Raw genomic sequence first — 20530 nt, forward strand, 5'->3', positions numbered from 1 at the left:
CTGTTTGCACTCTGCAGATTTTTCTCCAGTGGTAGAGAGCGATCCCTCTGTCCTTTACAACTGTGATAGTGTGGTTGTGCTGGCGCTGCTCTGCTTGTTATTGTCTGCCAGGTCAGCTTCTGTTCTGGGCTTTAGCCGTGCTCTTTCATTGCAGGGACCATCGCTACCGGGACAGCCTGGCCAGGGAAGGAAGATAGGTCATCGAGGCGTTGATGCTTCTGGTGAAACCACCTACAAAAAGGTCTGGGTTTGTGGAGTGGAGAGTGGGAGCTATGTGTAGGTAGCAGGCTGAGAAGATAAATTGGGGCCCAATAGCTACCAATCTGATTTAGATTTTATGCAGCACCCCTGTACTGCATAATCTTGCAAATGGCAAACCTGGAAGCCATAATCCATCTCTTCAGCAGCTGGTTGAACTTGTTTAGCAGTTTGTAGTGTCCGAGATGACCCCACAGAAGTCATAGACATGACTGTATTGTAATATAGGGGATGTTATTGTGCTGATCTGCTGTGAAATGCTCACTGACTGCTCTTTTTCTGCCAGACCACCTCATCCACTCTGAAGGGGGCCATCCAGCTAGGGATTGGTTATACTGTCGGCAATCTGAGCTCCAAGCCAGAGAGAGATGTCCTGATGCAGGACTTCTATGTTGTGGAGAGCATTTTTTTCCCAAGGTAAAGAAGACAGGGGAAACAAAATGAATGGACGAGTTATTTCTTTTCTTTTCCTCTCACTGATTTTTCAAGAGAGCTTCCATCTGTCTTTAGTTGGATGCTCTGAATGTTTTAAATGTGCATCCATTACATACAAACATAACAGTGGAAAGTGTTAGATTCTGCAGTATGCTGGCTTGCAAGAAAATACAATGTAAGATGCAGTACTATATGCTTCAGTTCGTTAGCTTCCTATGTGCTTTTCTTTCTACCTGTCTAGAATTTCTTCCACAAAATTATACCATGTTTGAGATGGAAGAAACTCATTCTGGGAGCTCTTTAACTCTGTGAATAAACAAAGCTCATAAAAGCTTATATTATCTGTGTAAATATATTCTGCTTGGCAAGTGGTTGTTCCTTGCATTCTTTTGAAACAGGTTTTGGCAGATAATTTAAAGCCTATTTTCCTGTTGTCCTGCCACAGAAGAAAGACATTTGTTGTTGTTGTTGTTCATAAGATGTCTTTTTGCAAGGCTCAATTTATCTTAAATATACAGTAGCCTTGATGTGACTGTGCATATCTGGTGAACAGTAATACAGAGGCCCTGCTCACATAATGTCTGTTCTGTGCAGCGAAGGAAGTAATCTCACCCCAGCTCACCATTATGCTGACTTCAGGTTCAAGACCTACGCACCAGTGGCTTTTCGGTACTTCCGAGAACTCTTTGGGATTCGTCCAGATGATTATTTGGTATGGAGATATTTTTGGATTTCTCTGTCTTTCCTCCTTTATTTGAGATGGTCTAGAGTAACGCAAGAAATTTGCCCCTAAATCAAGGCTGTCAGCAATTCTTGCCTAAAAGGGACAGAAGAGAGTTGAGGAATTTTTCTGATCCCAGCAAGTAATGGGAAGAGGCTGTGGATTTCGGGACTCTGTTTGGTTTTGGAGGAGATCCAGTGATGGTCCCAGCAAGACCAGCGCCACTCAGCCCAAGTCTTTGTTTGCTAAGAGGTAGCTGCTAGCTTACACTGGAGGGAAAGGAAGTAATCTGCCTACAGTGTGTGCTGTGTAAGCTATGCAATGGGGTTCCCTCTCTGTTGCTTGTGGTGACAATAACTTACTGTGTTTACAAGCAAAAGGAGTTGTGTTCTGCTGGGTGCAACCCTGTAATGTCCCCTGGGGCTCTGAGGACAAAGATGGGAGTTTTTCCTTGTGTACTCACTCAAGAGCTATGTGAGTGTAGTTATTTTAATCATCTTACAAAGACAGAATAAAATACAGCTTGTTCTTGTGCTCAGAAAGCTCCTCAGAGCTGGAAAGGCTGTTTTTAAAATACCTAGTAGTATAAGCTGTCAGGACTCGGAGTACACTGGGGTTGCATTTGGTCTCTTGCATGTATGTGACATCCTGCTCTTTAGAAGAGGACATTTGTTGAACCGGGGAAGGGAACACCACATCCAAATAAGTGCATGCCTTCCCCCTTTTTTAATAGCCCTTTTTTTCTGACCTCAGCTGTAGATGGGGGTAATCGTAGCTGAACGCCTACCAGTAGAAACAAATCTGAGCCATTGCATGGTTTGACAGTAACAGTGGTCCCCATCTGTGCCATCCAAGATAATGCTGGCTGATTTGATGAGTGGTTCAAAACTTGGGTGAGGCAAAGAGCCTGCCTCAATTGCAAAGGTCACGGCTCTGATTTGTTGCTTCTGTTTCCCCTGATTCTCTCTTGCCTGCCACAGCAGCAAACGCTTTTAATTATGCATGAGATAATTAACTTGATAAAGTCTTGGATCATTAATCTGTGCAGGGCTGAAAGCTGTTTTCAGTATGTAATGATGAGCATTTAATTTATTGCTCTGATTATGTCCCTTACATACCCTACCTCCCTCTCCCCATCTTACCTCTTGCTGTGGCAGCTCTGACGTGATACTGCCCTGAACCCACTCGACCTACGCAGTTACCTTGGGGTTGGTACCTAGTTGCAAAGTGCACGTGTGTGCTTGCGCTTTGTTCTTTTTTTTCTTTTTCCTGCTGCTAGGCATGTCCTCATTTGAGGACCTGCTGTTTGCATACTGATGTCTAGAAATGTCCTCCCAGTTCACTTCCTGATGCAGTACCCCTCGCTGTGCTTACACAGCGCTGATCCCTCTTCTTGTTTGGACACCTGGTCTAATACTTTTCATGTGTTTCTAGCGGGATTGAGGGGGCGAGATGTAGCTGTAAAAATCCTCTGTAACAGGGGAGCACAAGGCCAGAGGAGGCTGCTGAGAACAGCCAGTGCATTGTGTTCCCTCCAGCATGGTGATACATGGTACCCTGAGCTGACTGTCTTGTCTCTTAAAATCCTGTCTTTCCGTCTGCGCTTGCAGTAATGTGCTGAAAGAAGCCTAAATGTGATACGTGCACAATGGGAAAAGATAAGATGTCATTATGAAGCCTGGATATTACTGAAAGCAGATGATTAGCTTGATTCTGAGCAGTTGGGATGCTCTGAACTGTAATCTCGGTCTCTAATTGTCAATTCTCCATCAGCTTTGCTGCTTAGACCTAACCTATAATGAAAATAGTTCTCACTTAAGCTTTGCTACCCCTTAATCTCACAGGGAGACAGCGTGCTGAGGAAAGCCTTCAAGGGCGTAGAACTCAATGTGCAATGAGTGAGGGCTAAACACGTCTCTATTTTTTTTTTTTTCTTCCTAGTATTCATTATGTAATGAGCCTCTGATAGAGCTGTCGAACCCTGGTGCCAGCGGCTCCCTCTTCTATGTCACTAGCGACGATGAATTCATCATAAAAACTGTGATGCACAAGGAAGCTGAATTCCTACAGAAGCTCCTTCCTGGCTACTACATGGTGTGTATCACCCAGCACCTTGGACCTGACTTGGCTTTGTCGTGGCAGCTTTTCTGTCCAAAGCATTGCACAGGGCATGTCTTCCACCCGGGTTTCTTGTGGCCTGCCCACCCTGTGCCAGGGACAATGTTAGCAGTGTGTCACAAAGCCAGTCCCAGAAGCACAACTCCTGCCATTTATTTGCAAACTCCGTGGGTAAACTTGAGGCAGATAATTGTGCCATAGCTTGTAGACGTGTTCTGGCCTGAAAATGGCTTCCCAGGTGTCTGTTTCTGGGTGTCCTTTTCCTAGCACTAGTTCATTCTTCTTCGCTTGGCACCATGCATCTGCCTCAGCCTGGCTTTGAGGATGGCTGTTGATTGCAAATAACACAACCACCTTGGTTTTGTGGGAATACCACTGCTGTCCCTGGATATCTCCCACGTCTGCTCTTTAACAGAGTTACTCTGAAGGCAGTTGCTGGTTGTCCTGGCTCTCGTTGGCTGCAGTACCAAGCTAAAGACTCCCAAAGTCTTTAGCCAGCTTTGCACATCCAGTCTGCTGCAGATAGTTGTTGCCTAAATCTCAGGGCTAGCAAGGCAATATATTGAGACCCAGAGGACTTGCATGGGGTGACAAGTAGTAAATCAGAACCAAACCCGATGTTTTGGCATGTAACCCAGGAGCTGTCTCCCTGCATAACTAGTGAAGGGTCCAGCCCTACAGATGAGGGCACTGAAGTTCAGTTAGAACCACACAGGGATTTGTTTGCCATGGAGATGGCGAGGAGAAAGTGATGGCAAGTGATGTTAATGCTGCCCCATCTGCATGCATTTTGCAGTGGATTTATGTGATGATAAGCTGTTTTTATGGAAATACTTGTCTTGCTCAATATTTACTGGGGAAAATTTGTCAAAGTGAGACAGGGTCTTGGGTGTTTGTATATAACTGACAGCCGGTCACTTGCTTTTGCAAGTGACAGTCAAGTTCCTGGACAGGATGAGCTTTCTTGGAAAGCGTTGCCTATTGCCTAATGTACATAATAAATCAGGTGGAGGGTTTTGAATGGGAATGGAGTTGCACTGTTGTCCTGAATTCTGCAGTTGTCCTGTCTAGCAATCAGTGTAACGAATTAAACTGAACTTACCTGTCTGGTGCAGAGTTATGTGCTACTTGTTGTAGCATTCCAATGTTTGTGGGTTACTGTGGTGCTAATACATGATCTCTCTGCTGTTCTTGGGAAACCCGTCTGGTGTAAAAGAAGTCAGTGGAAAGGAAGCAGAGTGGTTTCATCCTGAGTTACTTTAAAGCTGAGCAAATGCTGTTTGCATTCAGTCTTGTCTGCCTCTATTGCTTTTAGATTGCACCACGTTGAACAGCGCGCTTATAAAGAGGGCTCACTCGTGTGCCCAGTTAGGTGAGATGAGGAGGGGCATGAAATTTTAATACAGTCGTGCTTCTACCGTCTGTCAGAGAATCTGTCAGGTCTGTCCTTTCTTCCGTAGCGTGCAGAGATGTTCTGTTTCCTTCCCAAACTTTCCCAAAGCTGAACAAGCAAATCATGCCTGTCATGTCATTCCTAATAATAACCACTGCCTAAAAAAAGGACATGATAGCAGAGCAGGATATCCGTGCCCTCTGGCCAACTGTGTTTTATAAAGCAACTCTGCAGAAGGAGAAGAAAATTTATGTTGTTTTGTTTAAATACCCTGTCCCTGGTTTATTCTGGGCTAGAGAACGGCTCTTGATTTCTGACACTTCTGAAGAGATGAAGATAGCTGTTATTTTTAAACTTGAAGTTCCCACTTATTGTGTTTATTTCTCTTCCAGTTTGGTTTCCCTTTTTTAGCTGGTGTTGATGGGGAAAGCGGGGAATTTCTGGACTTGGTTATTTGCCCAGAGAGTGCTGAACATCTCATTCCCTGTATTCAAGGCATAGTGGTATTTTCAGGTCCTAAAACCACTGAAATGCAAGAGTTTGTCCAATGTGTACAGTAAGCTCTCATGTAAAGTTCAGAAAATCTCTAGATGAAGAACCCCTAGTCTGACTGCTCCAAGATCTGTTAACATGCTTTGTGTTGAACAGAGCAGGAGTCTTCTGCCAAAATGACCTTTCCCCATGCTTTTTTTCCAACCCTGCTGCAGAATCTGAACCAGAACCCACGGACCCTGCTGCCGAAGTTTTATGGACTGTACTGTGTGCAATCAGGGGGCAAAAACATCCGTGTCGTCGTGATGAACAACATTCTGCCTCGCGTGGTGAAAATGCACCTGAAATTTGACCTGAAAGGGTCAACCTATAAACGCCGGGCATCCAAGAAGGAAAAAGAAAAGTCCAGCCCTACGTACAAGGATCTAGACTTCATACAAGACATGCCTGAAGGCCTGATGTTGGATGCAGACACCTTCAGTGCATTGGTGAAAACGTTGCAACGAGACTGTCTGGTAAGGAGCAGGGCAGCTTGGGGAGCGGGTTAATGAATTTCTGTGGCTCTTGAGCATGAGGAAGAGCAAATGACTGAGAACCTTGCTAATCTGCTAACCCCAAAGCAGGATAAATCCCTTCTACTGCCCTTTTCCCTGAAAACAAAGCAGTGGAGTTGGATCTCATGACAGCCTCTGAGGACTAAGGCTGCATTCCTTTGCCTGGTGCATCAAACTGTGGCAGCCTGCTCCACTTGTAGCTGGGCTGTTGGGACTAAATACATTTTTCCTATATAGTGTGCAGCAGATACATGGTACAACAGTGTTATTTGCAAGCCTTCAGCCCTTTGGGTTGATTGTGGGATGGCCAAACTCTATGCAATCAAGTCCAGAGATGACTATTGGTTCAGAAACATTCAAGCTCTGGCAAAGGAGTTGCTAGCAGGAATGTGGACAGGCTGTTCCATGCTTTGGGATCTGTACTGTATTTGAGCTGCTGGCCTGATATTTTGTCTTTGTTCTTAAACTCTGTACTAACCTGTAGGTGTTGGAAAGTTTTAAAATCATGGACTACAGCCTGCTGCTTGGGGTTCATAACATAGACCAGCAAGAACGGGAGCGGCAGTCTGAGGGAGCCCACAGCACGTCGGATGAGAAGCGTCCTGTGGGGCAGAAGGCACTTTACTCCACGGCTATGGAGTCCATCCAGGGTGGGGCTGCCCGGGGGGAGTCCATAGACACAGATGACACGTAGGTGAAAACCTGGTTCGCTTGTGCTGCTGAGAGGGTTGGAGGTGGAGGCTAGAGTATTAAATTCCTCATGAGGCCCATACGAACTGTTAGAGTGAGCATCTCTCCTGGGGCTTACAATACTGCTGCCAGTAAAGCGGTGTGGTGTGAAAGGGGGAAGCTGTGGTGGGAAATACTTCTGTAAGACTCCAGCCTCACAGTGATCTGTCTTCTTAGGCTAGTCTGTAGGTTGTCAGCTCCTGTAACAGCCTCTCAACATCCACCCACGCTCTGGGGAGGAGAAACTAGCTCAGTTCTAGCTCAGCATCCAAATACTATGGTGGAAGGCAGGATCAGCCTGTCCCTAGGAGCTTGGAGTTTTGTTCTCCATCACTCCATCTTTGGAATCCCTGACTGTACCCTGAGGCCATCCCAGTATGCTTAGCAAACAGCAATGTAGCCAAGTGCTGCAGTAACTGGTGGAGTTGTGGGCTGGGGCTTGCCCAAAACCTGTGCTGTGCCCGATCTATGGCTCTTGGGCTGTAAATGGCTCTTGTGACTGTCTCTCTGGCTCTGTGGACCAAGCTTGCTACCAAATGGTGGAGTTTGCTGTTTGTTGCTGTCTGAAACCGGCTGCTCCACTTCTGATGGAGGATCAGTCACAGTGGAGCTGTGATAATACTTTGGTGTTTCCAGTCTTTCAAGTAGCATCATTAATTGCAGTGGCCTGCCTAATACTTGCATGCTTTTGTTGTGTGCTGGTGCTAGTGCTGCACCTTTGGCAGGACTGATAGTAGTGTGGATGGGACTGGAAATACCCTTGTCCTTAAAGGTTTGCTGCCCTAACAGGCAGACAGTTCATGCTGACCTGATAAATAATCTGATCCCCAGAATAAAAGGTCCTGTAGCTGAGAAAAAAACATGTGGTGCTTTCTGGCCCAGGCAGAGCTGTTGCCATGCGACACTGGTCCTGTCTGGATAGTTGGTGTTTAGCGATCCAGGCAGGCAGTAACCCTGGGGACACCTTGTGTGAGATGGCCTGGGTCAATACGTGACTTCCCATGGTTGTGCACATAGTGACTTTGCAGGTTTTGCATTGTGTCTGACCACCACATCAGAGCCCTCTTTTCAGTGCTGCCATCCACCCTTCTGCAGGTCTCAGGGGTATTACAGCCTCTCTTTTTGGGGCTGCACTTGCTGAGGTTTTGTTTTACCTGCAGGATGGGAGGAATCCCAGCAGTGAATGGCAAAGGAGAGCGTCTCCTGCTACATGTAGGAATAATAGATATCCTTCAATCGTACAGGTAGGTAACTTTGCAGTTGTCTGTCCTTTAAGTGTGTTAACATCTATTTTAATACTAAATGAAAGCAGGAAGATTTTCCTGTCCTGAAGAGTTTGATAATGAGTAGGCAGGCTGCCTAAAGCAGTCTGTCAATGCGTGTCGGGAGCTGTGGATTTTTATCCTGTCCTTAGAACAGCTGGTGACACAGAGCCATTTTTCTAAGATATAATGAATTGCTCAAAGAAGTTTCCTGTCTCTGTGCCTAGGATGGGTAGCATATCTCCAGGGATGGAAGGTGATTTTCTGCCCCTCTTCCAGCCCAGCTCCTCCTTCCCTGTAGGGTTCCCAGGCAGTCCTGACCTGACTGCAGAGATGCCAGTGTGCTCAGCTGACCTTTCTTAGCTGGAGGAAAGCTACACTCCAGATGAAGAAGGAATTGTTAGCAGCTCAGTGATATCTCCTGTGTGGGGTATGAAAGGTGGCTTAGATACAGAGTACGTGCCTGAATCTGTCTCTTTTTCTTTTTCTCTCCACTTCTCCCCTGGAATTAGGTTCATCAAGAAGCTAGAACATACCTGGAAGGCCCTTGTCCATGATGGGGTGAGTGCCTGTACAGAGGCAGGAATTGTCCAGGCCTCGGCAGGACTACCTGCCTTGGCTTCGTTTATGCTAGTTGGTGCCGATTACCTTGCTATTTATAGTGCCTGAACTGGCACAGTTGAAGCTGATGAAAGGAATAGTTCTTGCCTCTTATGCCTCCAGAGTGGTGTAGTGCCACTTATTCCCAATCAGGTTTTCTTGCTCACTCCACCTCCTCGCATGTTTAGCTGTCGTGCTACCAGCTTTCCTCCTCTGCTCCCATCTGTCATTTTCCTCCTCCCCATGATACCAGGAGCTGTGCAGACAAGGCGTGTGCATTCCTGCATGTGTCGAAGAGCTCTGTGTTTGCTCTCTTTGGTGGTTGACTATGTTTCCACTTCAGTAAGCTATCTGTTAATAAATGCCTTTCAGTGTTTCCCTGCTGTCTTGTCTCCTGCAGCAGCCAGGTGCATGTTTACGAAAGAGCAACCTTGGATGTGGAAACTATTTTTCAGCATTGCATATCTTAGCTTCCCTTAAATAATAAGGCAAAGGAAATGTGTAGATGCCAAGTCATGGTAGCACAGCCAAACATCAGAAGCAGAGACAGTTTCAGTTTTATAATTTTAAAGAAAAAGTGCAAAACATTTGAAATGTATGGAGACCCTTGGCTGAATTTTGGTGTCCATGTCGTATGCAAAGGTATCCAGGTGTGCTTTGAATGTCAGCCAGCAAAGCCAGAAGAAGTTTCTTGTATGTAATCAGGCCAATATTTGAAAAATCCAGGAAGTCTACAAAGGAATAAAATCGCCAAAATCCATTATAAAATTACAGCAAGAATATAATCAAAGGCAATCAAATCAAAGGCAATGCTTCAGGCTTATTTATAGCATTAATCAGATCATTTCAGTTAAGCCTTTCCATTTTAAGGCTCTATCAGTGCTAAATGTTGAAATAAAAAAGACTGCATTGGTGGTTATAGAAATTCTGCCTTGAGGCATCATTTTAAAATTAAACAATTGCTTCTTGCCTTTGTAGGACACGGTGTCAGTACACAGACCCAGCTTTTATGCAGAGAGATTCTTCAAATTCATGACCAACACGGTGTTTCGAAAGAATTCCTGTAAGTACCTAGTCCAAGGGCTGTTGCCCTTGTGATGTGAGGCAAGCTTTATCTTAATCTTGCTGCTTCAGTCCACGTGGAGAGTTTCTGGGCCAGAGTCTGAGGCGGCTTTTCCACTGTAATATAGAGCAAACCTGGGGAACTGCAAAGCCCTCAGGTTGTCATGGCTTACTTTGATCTGCTCAAACTCCCACCCAGGAGCCCTCCCTGCAGCCTGACTCAGGCTCAGCCCTTTGGAGTCGGCACTTGGAGAGCGTGTGTGTGTGTCAGAGGGCAGAGGGAAATTCCCTCTCCTTATGAAAGGGAAAGTGCCTTTGGTGTGACAGTAGTCGGTGCTGGTAATTTCATATTCTCTTTCACTCTTCTTATCCAGCTCTGAAGTCATCTCCCTCAAAGAAAGGGCGTAGTGCCTTGCTAGCTGTCAAGACGGTTGGTCCAACAGCTGCATTTTCAGCTAGCCAGCTTCCCTCTGAAAAGGACGAAACACAGTATGATCTTCGTGCGGCCAGGAGTTACCCCACACTTGACGATGAAGGTAGTGGTCTCTTTTGGTGGCTGATGGCTGTGTGATTACCCTCTCTTTCCTAGCAGTTTCTTAGGATCCTCCCCTGTTCTCGTCAAGTTCCCCGCTGTGCACTGACCACATGTCTTCCTTGATGGATAGCTCTTCATTGCATGTCTTGCTGTGCTTTGCAGGTGCTAAACTTAACCAGGACAGGGGAGAAGGTAAGAGTATATTGCTTTGTCACAGCACCAGCAGTTAGTTGTCTGGGGAAGCAACACCTCTCCATCGAAGACGACCAAATCCCTTCTTTACAGCGCTGTGTGGTTCTGCAGTAAAAATGGTCGCTTGCGTCACTGCTGCAAGGCAGCCGCTGCCAACTGGCACCAGCAGCCATAGCCCAAAAGCAATCAGAAAGTTGAATTTTCCACCCTTTAAAAAAAAAAAAAAAAAAAAAAAGAGGGGGGGGAACTGGGAACCACAGGACTCTAATGACAGTGTTTGGGCAGTCATAAGGGGCAAGATCTTGCATTTAAAACAAGATGAATGGCCTGGTTCTGTGTCACCTTTTCATCACTTCCATTTGGGATTTACACATGAGTGGTGAAGAACAGGCTCCTCAAGTGCATAGGTGTTAGATTTCTACCCATGCAAAGCAGTGAGCACTTGATTCATCTCTTAATTCACTTGGATATTTATCTCTGATGATCCAAGCCTTTAATCCAGCTTTGGTTACCAGTGAGATGTCTTCATTGGCATTATGTTTCCTGTAGTGGCTGTCTGTCATGCTGGAAATGGTGCTTACTGGCTCACTCTAGAGGATGCCTTGGGAGAAGCTGTTGTATTCACAAACCCAGCTAAACTTCTTGCCTGTTTGTGGTTTTAAGTGACCAGTCCCAGTAAGGGTGTGCAAGCTGATGGTGGAACAGCCTCACACAGGGCTGGTGTAGGTAAGGTGTTGGTGTTTGACCTACTCATCTTGTTCTTCCTGTATCTCTCCTGTCCTCCTCTCTGGGCCAGCAGGCAGGCCAGACCTGCTACCTTGCACACCACCTTCCTTTGAAGAAGCTACCACAGCCTCCATAGCCACAACACTATCTTCAACATCTCTCTCTGTTCCTGAGCGATCCCCTTCGGAGACCTCTGAGCAGCCCAGGTACAGGTGAGGACGGCACTTCTCCCCCGCTCCCACCAGAGTCAAGCGGCTGCCATTCCTCTTTGTGCTGCAGATCTCAGCAGGCTGCCCTATGCTCTGGAATGCTAATGACCAATTTTAATTAAATCTCTCCTGGGAGCAAGCAGACATGGCTTTGATGGGATTAATTATTGCTGGGAGAAGTGTCAGCTGTTAAGTAGAACATTACCCTCATGCAGTGGGGAGTTAGATTTGGGGGCAGTGTAGGATTTCTGTGTTAAATGGCTCCTCAAATTCTACTATTCTGGTTTCTTTCTGCAGGAGGCGCACACACTCCTCAGGGCAGGATGGCAGGTGAGAAAAGTGTCTCATCTCTTCTTGCGCTGCTGCACAGAGACCTCACGTTTGTCCCTGTGCAAAGGTCTCTTGGAGGGCTGAATGTGAGTCTTGCCAGCCCCAAGATTTTGGCATGGTCCTCCTCTGCAGGGTGATGAGCTGCTTCTTGCAATCAAATGATACCCATTTCTTACACAGAATTTTCCTTACAAGTAGATCTTGCCTTGCAAGGAATCTTAAATACTACCCCTGTTACTTGATGGGAAAGGGGACAACCGAGTTGTCCAAAGTTACCCACCCAACCAGCACTAGAATCAAGGAAGGTCGTTTACACCTCCCTCTGGGTAAGCAAGCCTTAATAGCAGGAACATTCCTCCTCTGTGCATCTGCCTGCCGCCTGGGTGTGGTGGCTGTGAATATGGGAAAGGGCTTTGACTTTGTGAGGCATTGAGCACCTTGGTCCCCAGAGAAGTAGCTTCCAGTGTTTTCAGAAACTCAGGTACTTTGAGGGTGGTTTTTTTTCCCTCCTGTGGTGACAGGTGGCTCAGAGCCAAGGGCGAGGTAGGACAAAAATCCTCTACTGCATAGGGATGTCTGGTTTTAGAGGCTCATATCATATAATTATCTTGCATATTTTTGCACCAGTAGAAATGACCCCATTGCCTGTGTCAGCAGGATCTGCATGAGGACCCTGCATTTGCTGCTGACTCTGCCCTAGCTTTCCAGGACATCTTTTAAGTGTAGTAGGTGCAGACTTTGAAATGCGCATCAGAGGCTCTGTCTTGGGATATGCCATAGCCAGAGGAGCTGCTGGACAGGCTGATGTCCTCTCTCCCTGCAGTCAGTGTTTGGTGCTTCAGAGGAAGGCAAGGACTTCAGAAGATGAGGGTTTGCACTGTCTTAGAGATATCTCCCCTCATTCCTAGCTTTTAGTGATTTGCTGAGTTTCAGACCACATACACTGTGAAAAAATCCCTTTCTGTGGTGTTTTCTTAATGAAATACCTCTGGATGCTGCATGTCACTGAATCTTGGTAAATTCCTGACACTGGAGAGTGAGGACCTACTTGCTGTTGATTTGCAGCACCTGTTGAAGTGTCAGGGACCTGCAAACCACCTCATCTCCTGCAGAATCCATTGTCTGAAATTAAGTCCCCAATTTCAGCAAACTCGGGCATCAGTGGTGGGACCCGTTTGGCAAAATGCAGTGACTTCACCCAAGTTACTCTGGAGTCCCTTGGTGTGTAATGGAGGGAATTGCTGTAGGATGTGACTGCTCATCCAGAAATAGGTCAGGTGAATCGGAAGTGTCTGTCCCTGGACCATACGGGGAGCTTAGCGTCTTGGTCAGAAGTAGATCTGTCTGTCACAGATTTGCTACAGCTACAACCACCCCACACAAGTGTGGCCTTTGCTATTTTTTGCTTATTTTCTCCATTTCTGGTGCTGGTGTCCCAGCGTGCCCTTTCTAGGGGAGCATAGACCTGTGTATTTGTAGAGCACTCTGTGATCCCCTGGTGAAAGCCAGTGCAAGAACAAAGTTAAAGTGTGAATTTACATTCCTGAGCTGAAATGAAAAAGACCTTATCCAATTTGCTCAAGAACGAGTCACACCTCTGATTATTCTAATCTGCTGGGGAATTCCTCCCGGGTTTCTGAGATCCACCCCTGCGAGGAAGAGAGAGAGGAGCGAGTTCCCCAGCACCAAGCTGGACAGGACTGCCGCCTGCTGGCTCCAGCTCCCAGCGAGGGACAGCACAGAGCAGGATGGTTCTGCCGGTGAGCCCAGAGCTAGTCCCTTCCCCAAGGCTGTGCCCTTGGCTTGGCAAGCACCTGCTCCTCCTTCCCATGAGGACTATGGAGCCAGCCCCACTAGCACAAGCAATTACTTTAATAGCCTGAGGTGTTAAATTGAAGACTGTCACAAACAGCTCCTGAGTGTGCAGATAAATCTGACGTTAACCCTGGCGCGTGCTTGAGCAGCTTTGGTGCACTGGGAGTCTTGGACGAGGTCGGAGGCTTTGGCCCTTGTGCGGTTGATATATAACACTGGGTTAACTCTGGACACAGGTTTTCCCTGGAGGCCAAGTCTCCTCTTTCTTCCTGTACTCCATCTGACATTGCCCATCTTTTCTGCAGCACTGGCTAATTAATCCCTTTCCTCTTGTCCTCTTTTCCCACTTCGTTAGTCTTGAACACTGCAATCTGACAGGAATGAGTCTTTTGCCTGGGAGTTTTGGTTATCTAAATCCTCAATCCTGGGAGGTCTGATGGTTCCCTCTGAACCGAAATCAACAGCTCGGTCTGTGCTGGGAGCTCAGTGCCATGAGTGGCTGGCAGCAGGCAGCCACATGCCAGGGCAGACCAACACAGCTTGATCCTGTGTGAGGTTGCGTTGAGGACTGAGTCAGCCTGACCTAGGATTGGGGACTGTGCGTAACTAGTGTCCAACTGAGCCTTTGGGCCCGTCTCTCTTTGGTTTCCAGGTCACACGAGGAGGTGCGGGTTGAGGAGGAGCTTCAGCAGATCAGTGTCGAGCTGGAGCCCAAGTGTGATGTTGAGATCATAGCTCCTGAAGAAGATGACAAAGAGTGAGTGTTTCAGAGCATTGGGCAGCTTTGCAGAGCCTACCCGGTGTCGTTTGGTCTGTGGCAGCTTGTGCTGGAGGCAGACTTTGTAGGGCAGCAGCTTTCCTGGAGAGATAGGTGCTCTCCCAGACAGTTCAGTGAAGCTGAGCGCTGTTACTTCTGACCTGACCTGGTCTTTCTGGATGTGACAGCAGAGCTTCTTCAGCTCTTCTGTAATAAATCGTACAGTCTTGCTTGCTTCTTTTCTGATCGTAGTGACTAGACTCTGTCATTTCTTCCCCCCTCCAGAGAGGCAGCTTCTTCAGCCTGTGCCATTGTAACATCCACAGCTACAATAGAGGTGGAGACAGCCAGCCAGGCCTCCGAACCAGCCAGCCAGGCCTCGGATGAAGATGATGTGCCAGTCACAGACATATACTTTGTAAGATACCTTCTCTGCCTGGCTCATTAGGGGTGTGATCGGAAAGGTTAGCCGAGGCTGTAACAGTCTCAATTTCAGGCGGTCGGGTGTAGGGCAGTGTCTGCCCAATGCCGTCTTCATGTTGAGCACCTCAAGCATTTTTGAATACAGGAAATTGGATTAACCCTTGGAGAACTCAAAACATCATCCAGTGGGGCTCAAATGGGTGGTACTGCTGCTGTGGATGTAGCCGTAGGTGTTGCTGCTCTACTTCCAAGCACAAGCGCTGAAGGGCTTATCTAGGCCAGCACGTTCACTCCCAGGACAAGCCAAGGTGATTGTAGTTGCAACTGAGAGGTTCTGCCTTCCTCAACCAGAGAGCCTGGCTGCTTTCCTGAACACAAATGTGCTGCAGTGGCCTAGAGCCAGAAGGGAGGTGGTTGCGGTGGGGCTGACCTCGGGCTCTGGTGAACTCTGGCTTTTCCTTTCCCTGCAGGCAGATGCATTAGGTGATGCAGTGGAAATCTAGTGCTGAGACAGGGAGTAAGTGAGGTGGTTGCTGGTTGGCAGCAGAGTGCCGTGGAGCCTGGCGCTGTGTTCCTCAGTCAGCTCTTGCAATGTCTGAGCAGCTTCTGCAGACCAGAGGAGAGTTTTTGGCAACATGTACCTGCCCCCTGGATTCCCAGAGCAGAGCTGAGGGTCTGACCCCTGAGAGCTCTCCCCCATGCCTGGGTACTGGAACTTTCTCATTAAAAGAGGTGCCCAGCTCCTCCCTCCTCTGACTCGTTGCTCTCGGTTATATGGTGATGGAGATGAGCTGAGCCCTTGTGACGAGCTCCTTCAGGCTAACCTAAAAATGGCAACGTTTGCCTTTCCCTGTGCTTGCGTGACTCTGCTGCAGAGCTGCTCACTCGTTGCCGAGTCATTCCGAGGCTCGTGGGAGCTGTGGAAGGGATCAGCTCCATTTTAAAAGCTTGTCTGTTTGGGTTTTTATGCATGCTGTTCAAAATGCAAACAGCTCCCTCTAACACTGGCTGCTCTTTCTTTGCCTGTGGATGGCAGCTGTGTGCAAGCTGCCTGCAGATACTGCCTGCTCCACTAGTAAATGTCTTCTAGCAAGGGTCAGCTCCTCTTCCTCCCTGTCCCTGGGCGTATGGACTCCCCCCAACTTGAGGGGCACGTCTCTCTCCGGAGGAAACCATCTGTGTGCAGTGTGTGCTCACAGAGAGTGTGACTGACTGCTCATCAGCATTTCATACTTCATCTAAGTCCTTGAGTTTTGCATTAAATGTGTGTCGTGTGCTGTGGGGTGTTTGTCACTGCTGGGATGAAGGGAAAAGCTGATTTGGTCTCCCACAGGTGCTCTCCTTGGAAAACCACTTGAGCTGGAGCCCAAGTGAGGCTGCACCAAGAGTGTGGTGGGGCTTGGACCACAGCTGCTCTCTTGCAGGGGTGCTCCAGGGGCGACGGTTGGTGAAGGGATGCTGTGTACAGAGGATGATTTGTCAAATCCCAGGGGTCTGTGATCTGATCTTTGGAAGTCTGCTCCTGAAAGGAGAGCACTTTATTCTCCTATTCACCCACAGGGGAATAAAAGTGCACAGATTGTGGCAGGGCATGGGCGCCGCTCTTCTTCCCACGCACAGCTTTCCTGCCTGCTGATCCATTCAGGCCTGGAGTTGCCCAACCCCTTGTTTTTTGCTTTCTCTTTCATCCTCTCTTTCACATCATCCTTTTTTCCTGTTTCCTTTCTCACTTCACTTGCCCTGGGGCCATCCAGTTCACAGATGGGAGGTACTGGATTTACTCTCCCCGCCAGCGCAGACTCCGAACCACCTCGCTTTCCTCTGGGATTGTAAGTGAACATGCTAGCATGTAGGGGAGCAGAGCTGCAGCTTTGAAACACTGGGGCCAGCACTCCCATTTCCCTTGGATGCTGTGGCTCTGTATTCTGTGGCCATTAGGAACCAGCCCAGCAGAAACCGGGGAAATGTATTGCAATCGCACAAATGGATCTCCCTGTAGGATCTTGCAGAAACATGTGCTCTGCCCTGCTTTTCTGCAGGCTGGTGACACAGCTCCTGCCATGGGATGAGCTGCAGTATCACCCAGCCCTTGGACAAACTTGCAAGCACCATACCTGGCCAGAGAGCCACCTGAGCCTTTGTAGGTAATGTTAGGCTTGGCTCCCTTGGCCCAGGAAGCCAGGCAGCATTCCAAAGAGACCTTTAAGGTGTTTTGAAGCTGCTAAAAATCCAGTTGCAAATATAACCTTTTAGGCTTGTGTCTGGTCGTCTTTCTGGTGACTGGGATAGCGGGCAGCTCCTAAAGCCAAATGAGTTAGGAGTTGCTGCTGGGTTAGGGATGGTTTCTGCTCTCCAGCCCTTCTCAACATCACTGATGTGCTTCCCTCCTCACTGCAGGTTTCTCTGTGAGCAGTGAGGTTTTTCCTTTCCTTTCTGAAAGATGCAGGGAGGCAGTTGAGCATTTAGGGGCTGAATCCAGAGCTCAGACTGCTCTGGGTTTTAGTATTTCCCTTGCAGGCTTTGGGACAGCTGATGTCCTCAGAGGGTACGTGGTCCTCCCAACACCTGCCTTTTTGGTACTAGGCAGGGGAGCAGTGAAGAGGACATCAAGCAGGGTGCAGGGGGAAGCAGGGGCAGTAATGTCGTGCTCCTGGCCTTGGCTGATGGCACGAGGAGAGTGCTGCACCTATGTGGGCAAAGGGGCAACCCCTCTCGGCAGCTCCTCCTGCCCCCTCGGCTGGGTTTGGCTGCCTCAGCACCTGGAGGATTAATACCAAGCACCTGATGCTTCTTTATCTCCCCCTGGGTTTACAGCTCCCTGCATGCATCTGAGCTCCTAAAAGGCCCTGAAAGAGGCTGGCTGGAGCATGTGGTTCAGTCAGGATGGATGAAAAACAGGATGTGGGACAGACCTTATGCAGTGTTGAGCTTTCCTGCACCTCTAGTAGAGCCCTGTAGGAAGCTCCAGGCAAGGGTTTCTCTTCCCTCCTTCCTCCTAGCAGTCTCTGCTAATGTAGCTGCAATTATTGATGGGGTTCAGCATGCAGAGCCCAGTGCTTCAAAGCTCCTCTGGCTTCTTGTAGTTTCTTGTACATTGTAGACTGTTACACTTTGATTCCCAGGCTGGGAACCCCTCCCAGGCTTCTTCCAATTACCCAGTTCTACTTCTCTTCCTTTGCAAACCCCAGGCTGAGTCAAAGGGGGCAGTTTCCTCTCTCTGGGAGCACCTCTGGAGCCAAAAGAGCCTGTTTGCAGTGGAAGTGGGTCCCCTCTGGGAACACTGGCAGCAGACACCAGCCCTTGAATCTGCCCAGGCTTCTCTGTGCTGTGTTAGCAGCAGAAGCGTGCTTTGTCACACCAATGCCCAGTGCTGTGATAACCAGCACCCTCGACACGCGTTCCCTTCCCCTTCATTCTTTCCAAGATCCAGTTGTGTTTTGCGTCCTTTGTCGTACTTGTTCCCATCACCCCACTGTCTCCAAGACTCTCAGCGATAACTGTTTCCTTTCTGTGGCCCCCATACACCATGGTCTAACCCAGCCATCTGCTGCCTTGCTTGGCCTGCAGGGAAGGGGGAAAGCACAGCAAACCAGATCAGGTTTCACTGTAAAAGCCCTCCTGGACACCAGAGATGCCAGCTTGTAGCATGCACAGGGCTCAGGAAACAGGAGGTTGAGAGCTGGGAGTGGGTAGCAGGAATCAAGAGCTCTGTCATTGCCCTTAGGTAAGTCACTTCCCATGTGTCTCAGTTTCTCTGGAGCCAGGGTTATGCTATGGCAGGGAGCTGAGGTTTCCCTGGCATCTTAAAAGCTCTAAAAATCTGTCCCTGCAAGAGGAGAGGTTGTGCCATCCCCACTGCAGCTGGAGCAGGGTCCAATGTAAGCTGCTGGCAGGCTGTCCCATGTCCCACCTGGTAGGGAGCAGGTATATATTGAGGATGAGGAAGGTTCCTCTGCTGAGAGCTGGCACTGAGCTCAGTTCTCTCCCTCCAGGTGGACAGCTGTTCTTACTGTATTGTTTCCTACTCTTTTTATTTTCTCCTTTTATTTTTTCCTCTTCTCTCCTTTGCTCCCTGCTCTGCTGCTGCTCTCCTTGCATTCTCCCCGCCGTCTCTGGCCACTCTGGCAGCCGACAGACGAGAGGAGTTGGGTTTACTCCCCGCTCCACTATAGCGCTCAACTCCACTCTGTCTCCGATGAGGAGAGCGATACAGTAAGTGTACAAGAAACGTGTGCCGGGTGCCCGGTGGGTCGAGGTCGGAGCTTGCGCTCCCTCTGCAAGCTGACCTTGCAGAGGGAGCTGCTGTGGCCTCTGCACAGCGTGGGGCTCTTGCATGGCTGCGGCAGAGCCCTGCTGCATCTCGTTTCAGCTCTCTGGCAGCAGGCGAGATCTCCTGTGCTGGCAGAGACACGGTCTGCTCAGCAAGGGTTGTGGCTTGTTCCGAATTGTTTGGTGCAGTGAAAGCTTTGGGGAGCTGAAGTTCTCCAGTCGTGTTGTCGTTACTGGAGGATGCAAAACGGCCTTCTCTCGTCACGCTTGTCTTGATTCTGGGGAGTTGGCTGGGCTCAGACCTAACTGAATCCAGGGCAGATGCTTGGGTGTTGACTCTTTTCTCTGCCTCTTGCAGTAATCTCTATGCAGACACAGAAGCCCCAGAGAGCAGCGATTCCCTCTGCAGGTCGATGTGTTCCCTTTTCGTTGATGCAGCCGTTCCAGTGGGATGGGGAAGAGCTTGCTGACACCAGTACTGCTGCACTGCAGGATCCCTGGCACTGCATTTCAGAACGGAGCAAAACTATAACCATGTATTTCTACTTATCCCAGACATGGGCAGCAAAGAAACCACCCGCTCACCTGCAGCTCCCAACGGAGACATCCAGCTGGGTGTAGAGAATCCTGGGTAGTAACACAGTGTTTTCCAGATGTGCACTACCGTAGCTACCTATCCATGTGTGATACTGTGAACCTTTTTAATTTTTTGATCATGTATTTATTTCTTTTATCTTTGCACAGAGACAGCACAAATGTGCTTTTTTAAACATTTAGTTTACTGCACTTTTTTTTTTTTTTGGTTGTCATATATTTGTGCATCAGAAAGGAGTGTGAGACCTCACTGGAGAATTGGTAGGAACACGTTGCTGGGGAGGGCAGGGACCGGAGTGGCTTCATTTGAGGCAGCAGCGTGGTCTAACCAACTGATGGAGTCAGGAGGTTTAAGGCTGTCCAGACTCTGCCACGGTTTTGCCGAGTGACCTAAGGCAAGTCACTTAACCACTCTGTGCCTCGGTTTCCCCCGTGCTAATGGGTGTACAGTACCCACTTCCGTTAAAGCACTTAAACCCTGGGATGAAAGGTGCTATGTAAATGCAATGTATTAAAGGCCATTGAATAGAATTGCTCCCATGTTACAGTAGTCCAAAGTAGCCATGCCAATTTACTTGGATTCAAAAATTGCTAGTGACTTCTCTTGGTCTGTAACACTGTGTGGGGGAAGCAAACGATTCCTGGCGCCAGTGACGTGGTCACGTCGGCTCTCCTCCGGACATCGCAATGGGTTCTGCCTTCACCATGTGCTGCGCTGCTGCGTCACCCCGTCCCTCTGTGCTTGGAGTCCACGCTTCATCTTACTGGCTGCAGTACCGACGCCTGCTCCAGACACACAGGCATGGACAGATGAGAACTGTGCACCTCCAGGGACCAGCCATGCTGGAGTGCGAGTTCCCCAGTCTGCCCAGCCCCAGGTGTGGCTTGTCCAGACACTACATCCTACTGGAGCCACTTAGCACCTTGCATGCTCATGGGTGTATCCGATGCCTGGTACTCGGGGGTCACGAACATTGGGTTCACATGTATCCTCTGTACCTCAGGGCAGTCAGTGAGGCATGTGCACGTCCGCGCACACTCTGGAGGCAGAAACAG

The 20530-nt window shown here is 48.6% G+C and overlaps 1 protein-coding gene across 12 annotated transcripts in view; it reads left to right on the forward strand.

The window, feature by feature from the left end:
* Positions 1-20005, forward strand: part of PIP5K1C (phosphatidylinositol-4-phosphate 5-kinase type 1 gamma) — a 46910-nt gene extending 26905 nt beyond the window's left edge. For 2 of the 12 annotated variants that reach the window (XM_069790029.1, XM_069790041.1), the window contains 18 exons: positions 155-241; positions 545-675; positions 1288-1405; positions 3356-3508; positions 5633-5932; positions 6456-6661; positions 7861-7944; positions 8475-8523; positions 9541-9625; positions 9999-10160; positions 10322-10351; positions 11148-11289; positions 11584-11616; positions 14084-14188; positions 14474-14606; positions 16366-16440; positions 18740-18823; positions 19239-20005. In XM_069790029.1, coding sequence (XP_069646130.1) covers positions 155-241; positions 545-675; positions 1288-1405; positions 3356-3508; positions 5633-5932; positions 6456-6661; positions 7861-7944; positions 8475-8523; positions 9541-9625; positions 9999-10160; positions 10322-10351; positions 11148-11289; positions 11584-11616; positions 14084-14188; positions 14474-14606; positions 16366-16440; positions 18740-18823; positions 19239-19241 — 1980 coding nt within the window. In that variant the 3' untranslated portion in view covers positions 19242-20005. The other 10 variants (XM_069790032.1, XM_069790031.1, XM_069790033.1 and 7 more) reach the window with 10 other exon arrangements.
* Positions 20006-20530: the final 525 nt, after the last annotated feature.

This window comes from Haliaeetus albicilla, chromosome 8, assembly GCF_947461875.1.
Source record: "Haliaeetus albicilla chromosome 8, bHalAlb1.1, whole genome shotgun sequence".
In the NCBI taxonomy this organism is placed as follows: domain Eukaryota; kingdom Metazoa; phylum Chordata; class Aves; order Accipitriformes; family Accipitridae; genus Haliaeetus; species Haliaeetus albicilla.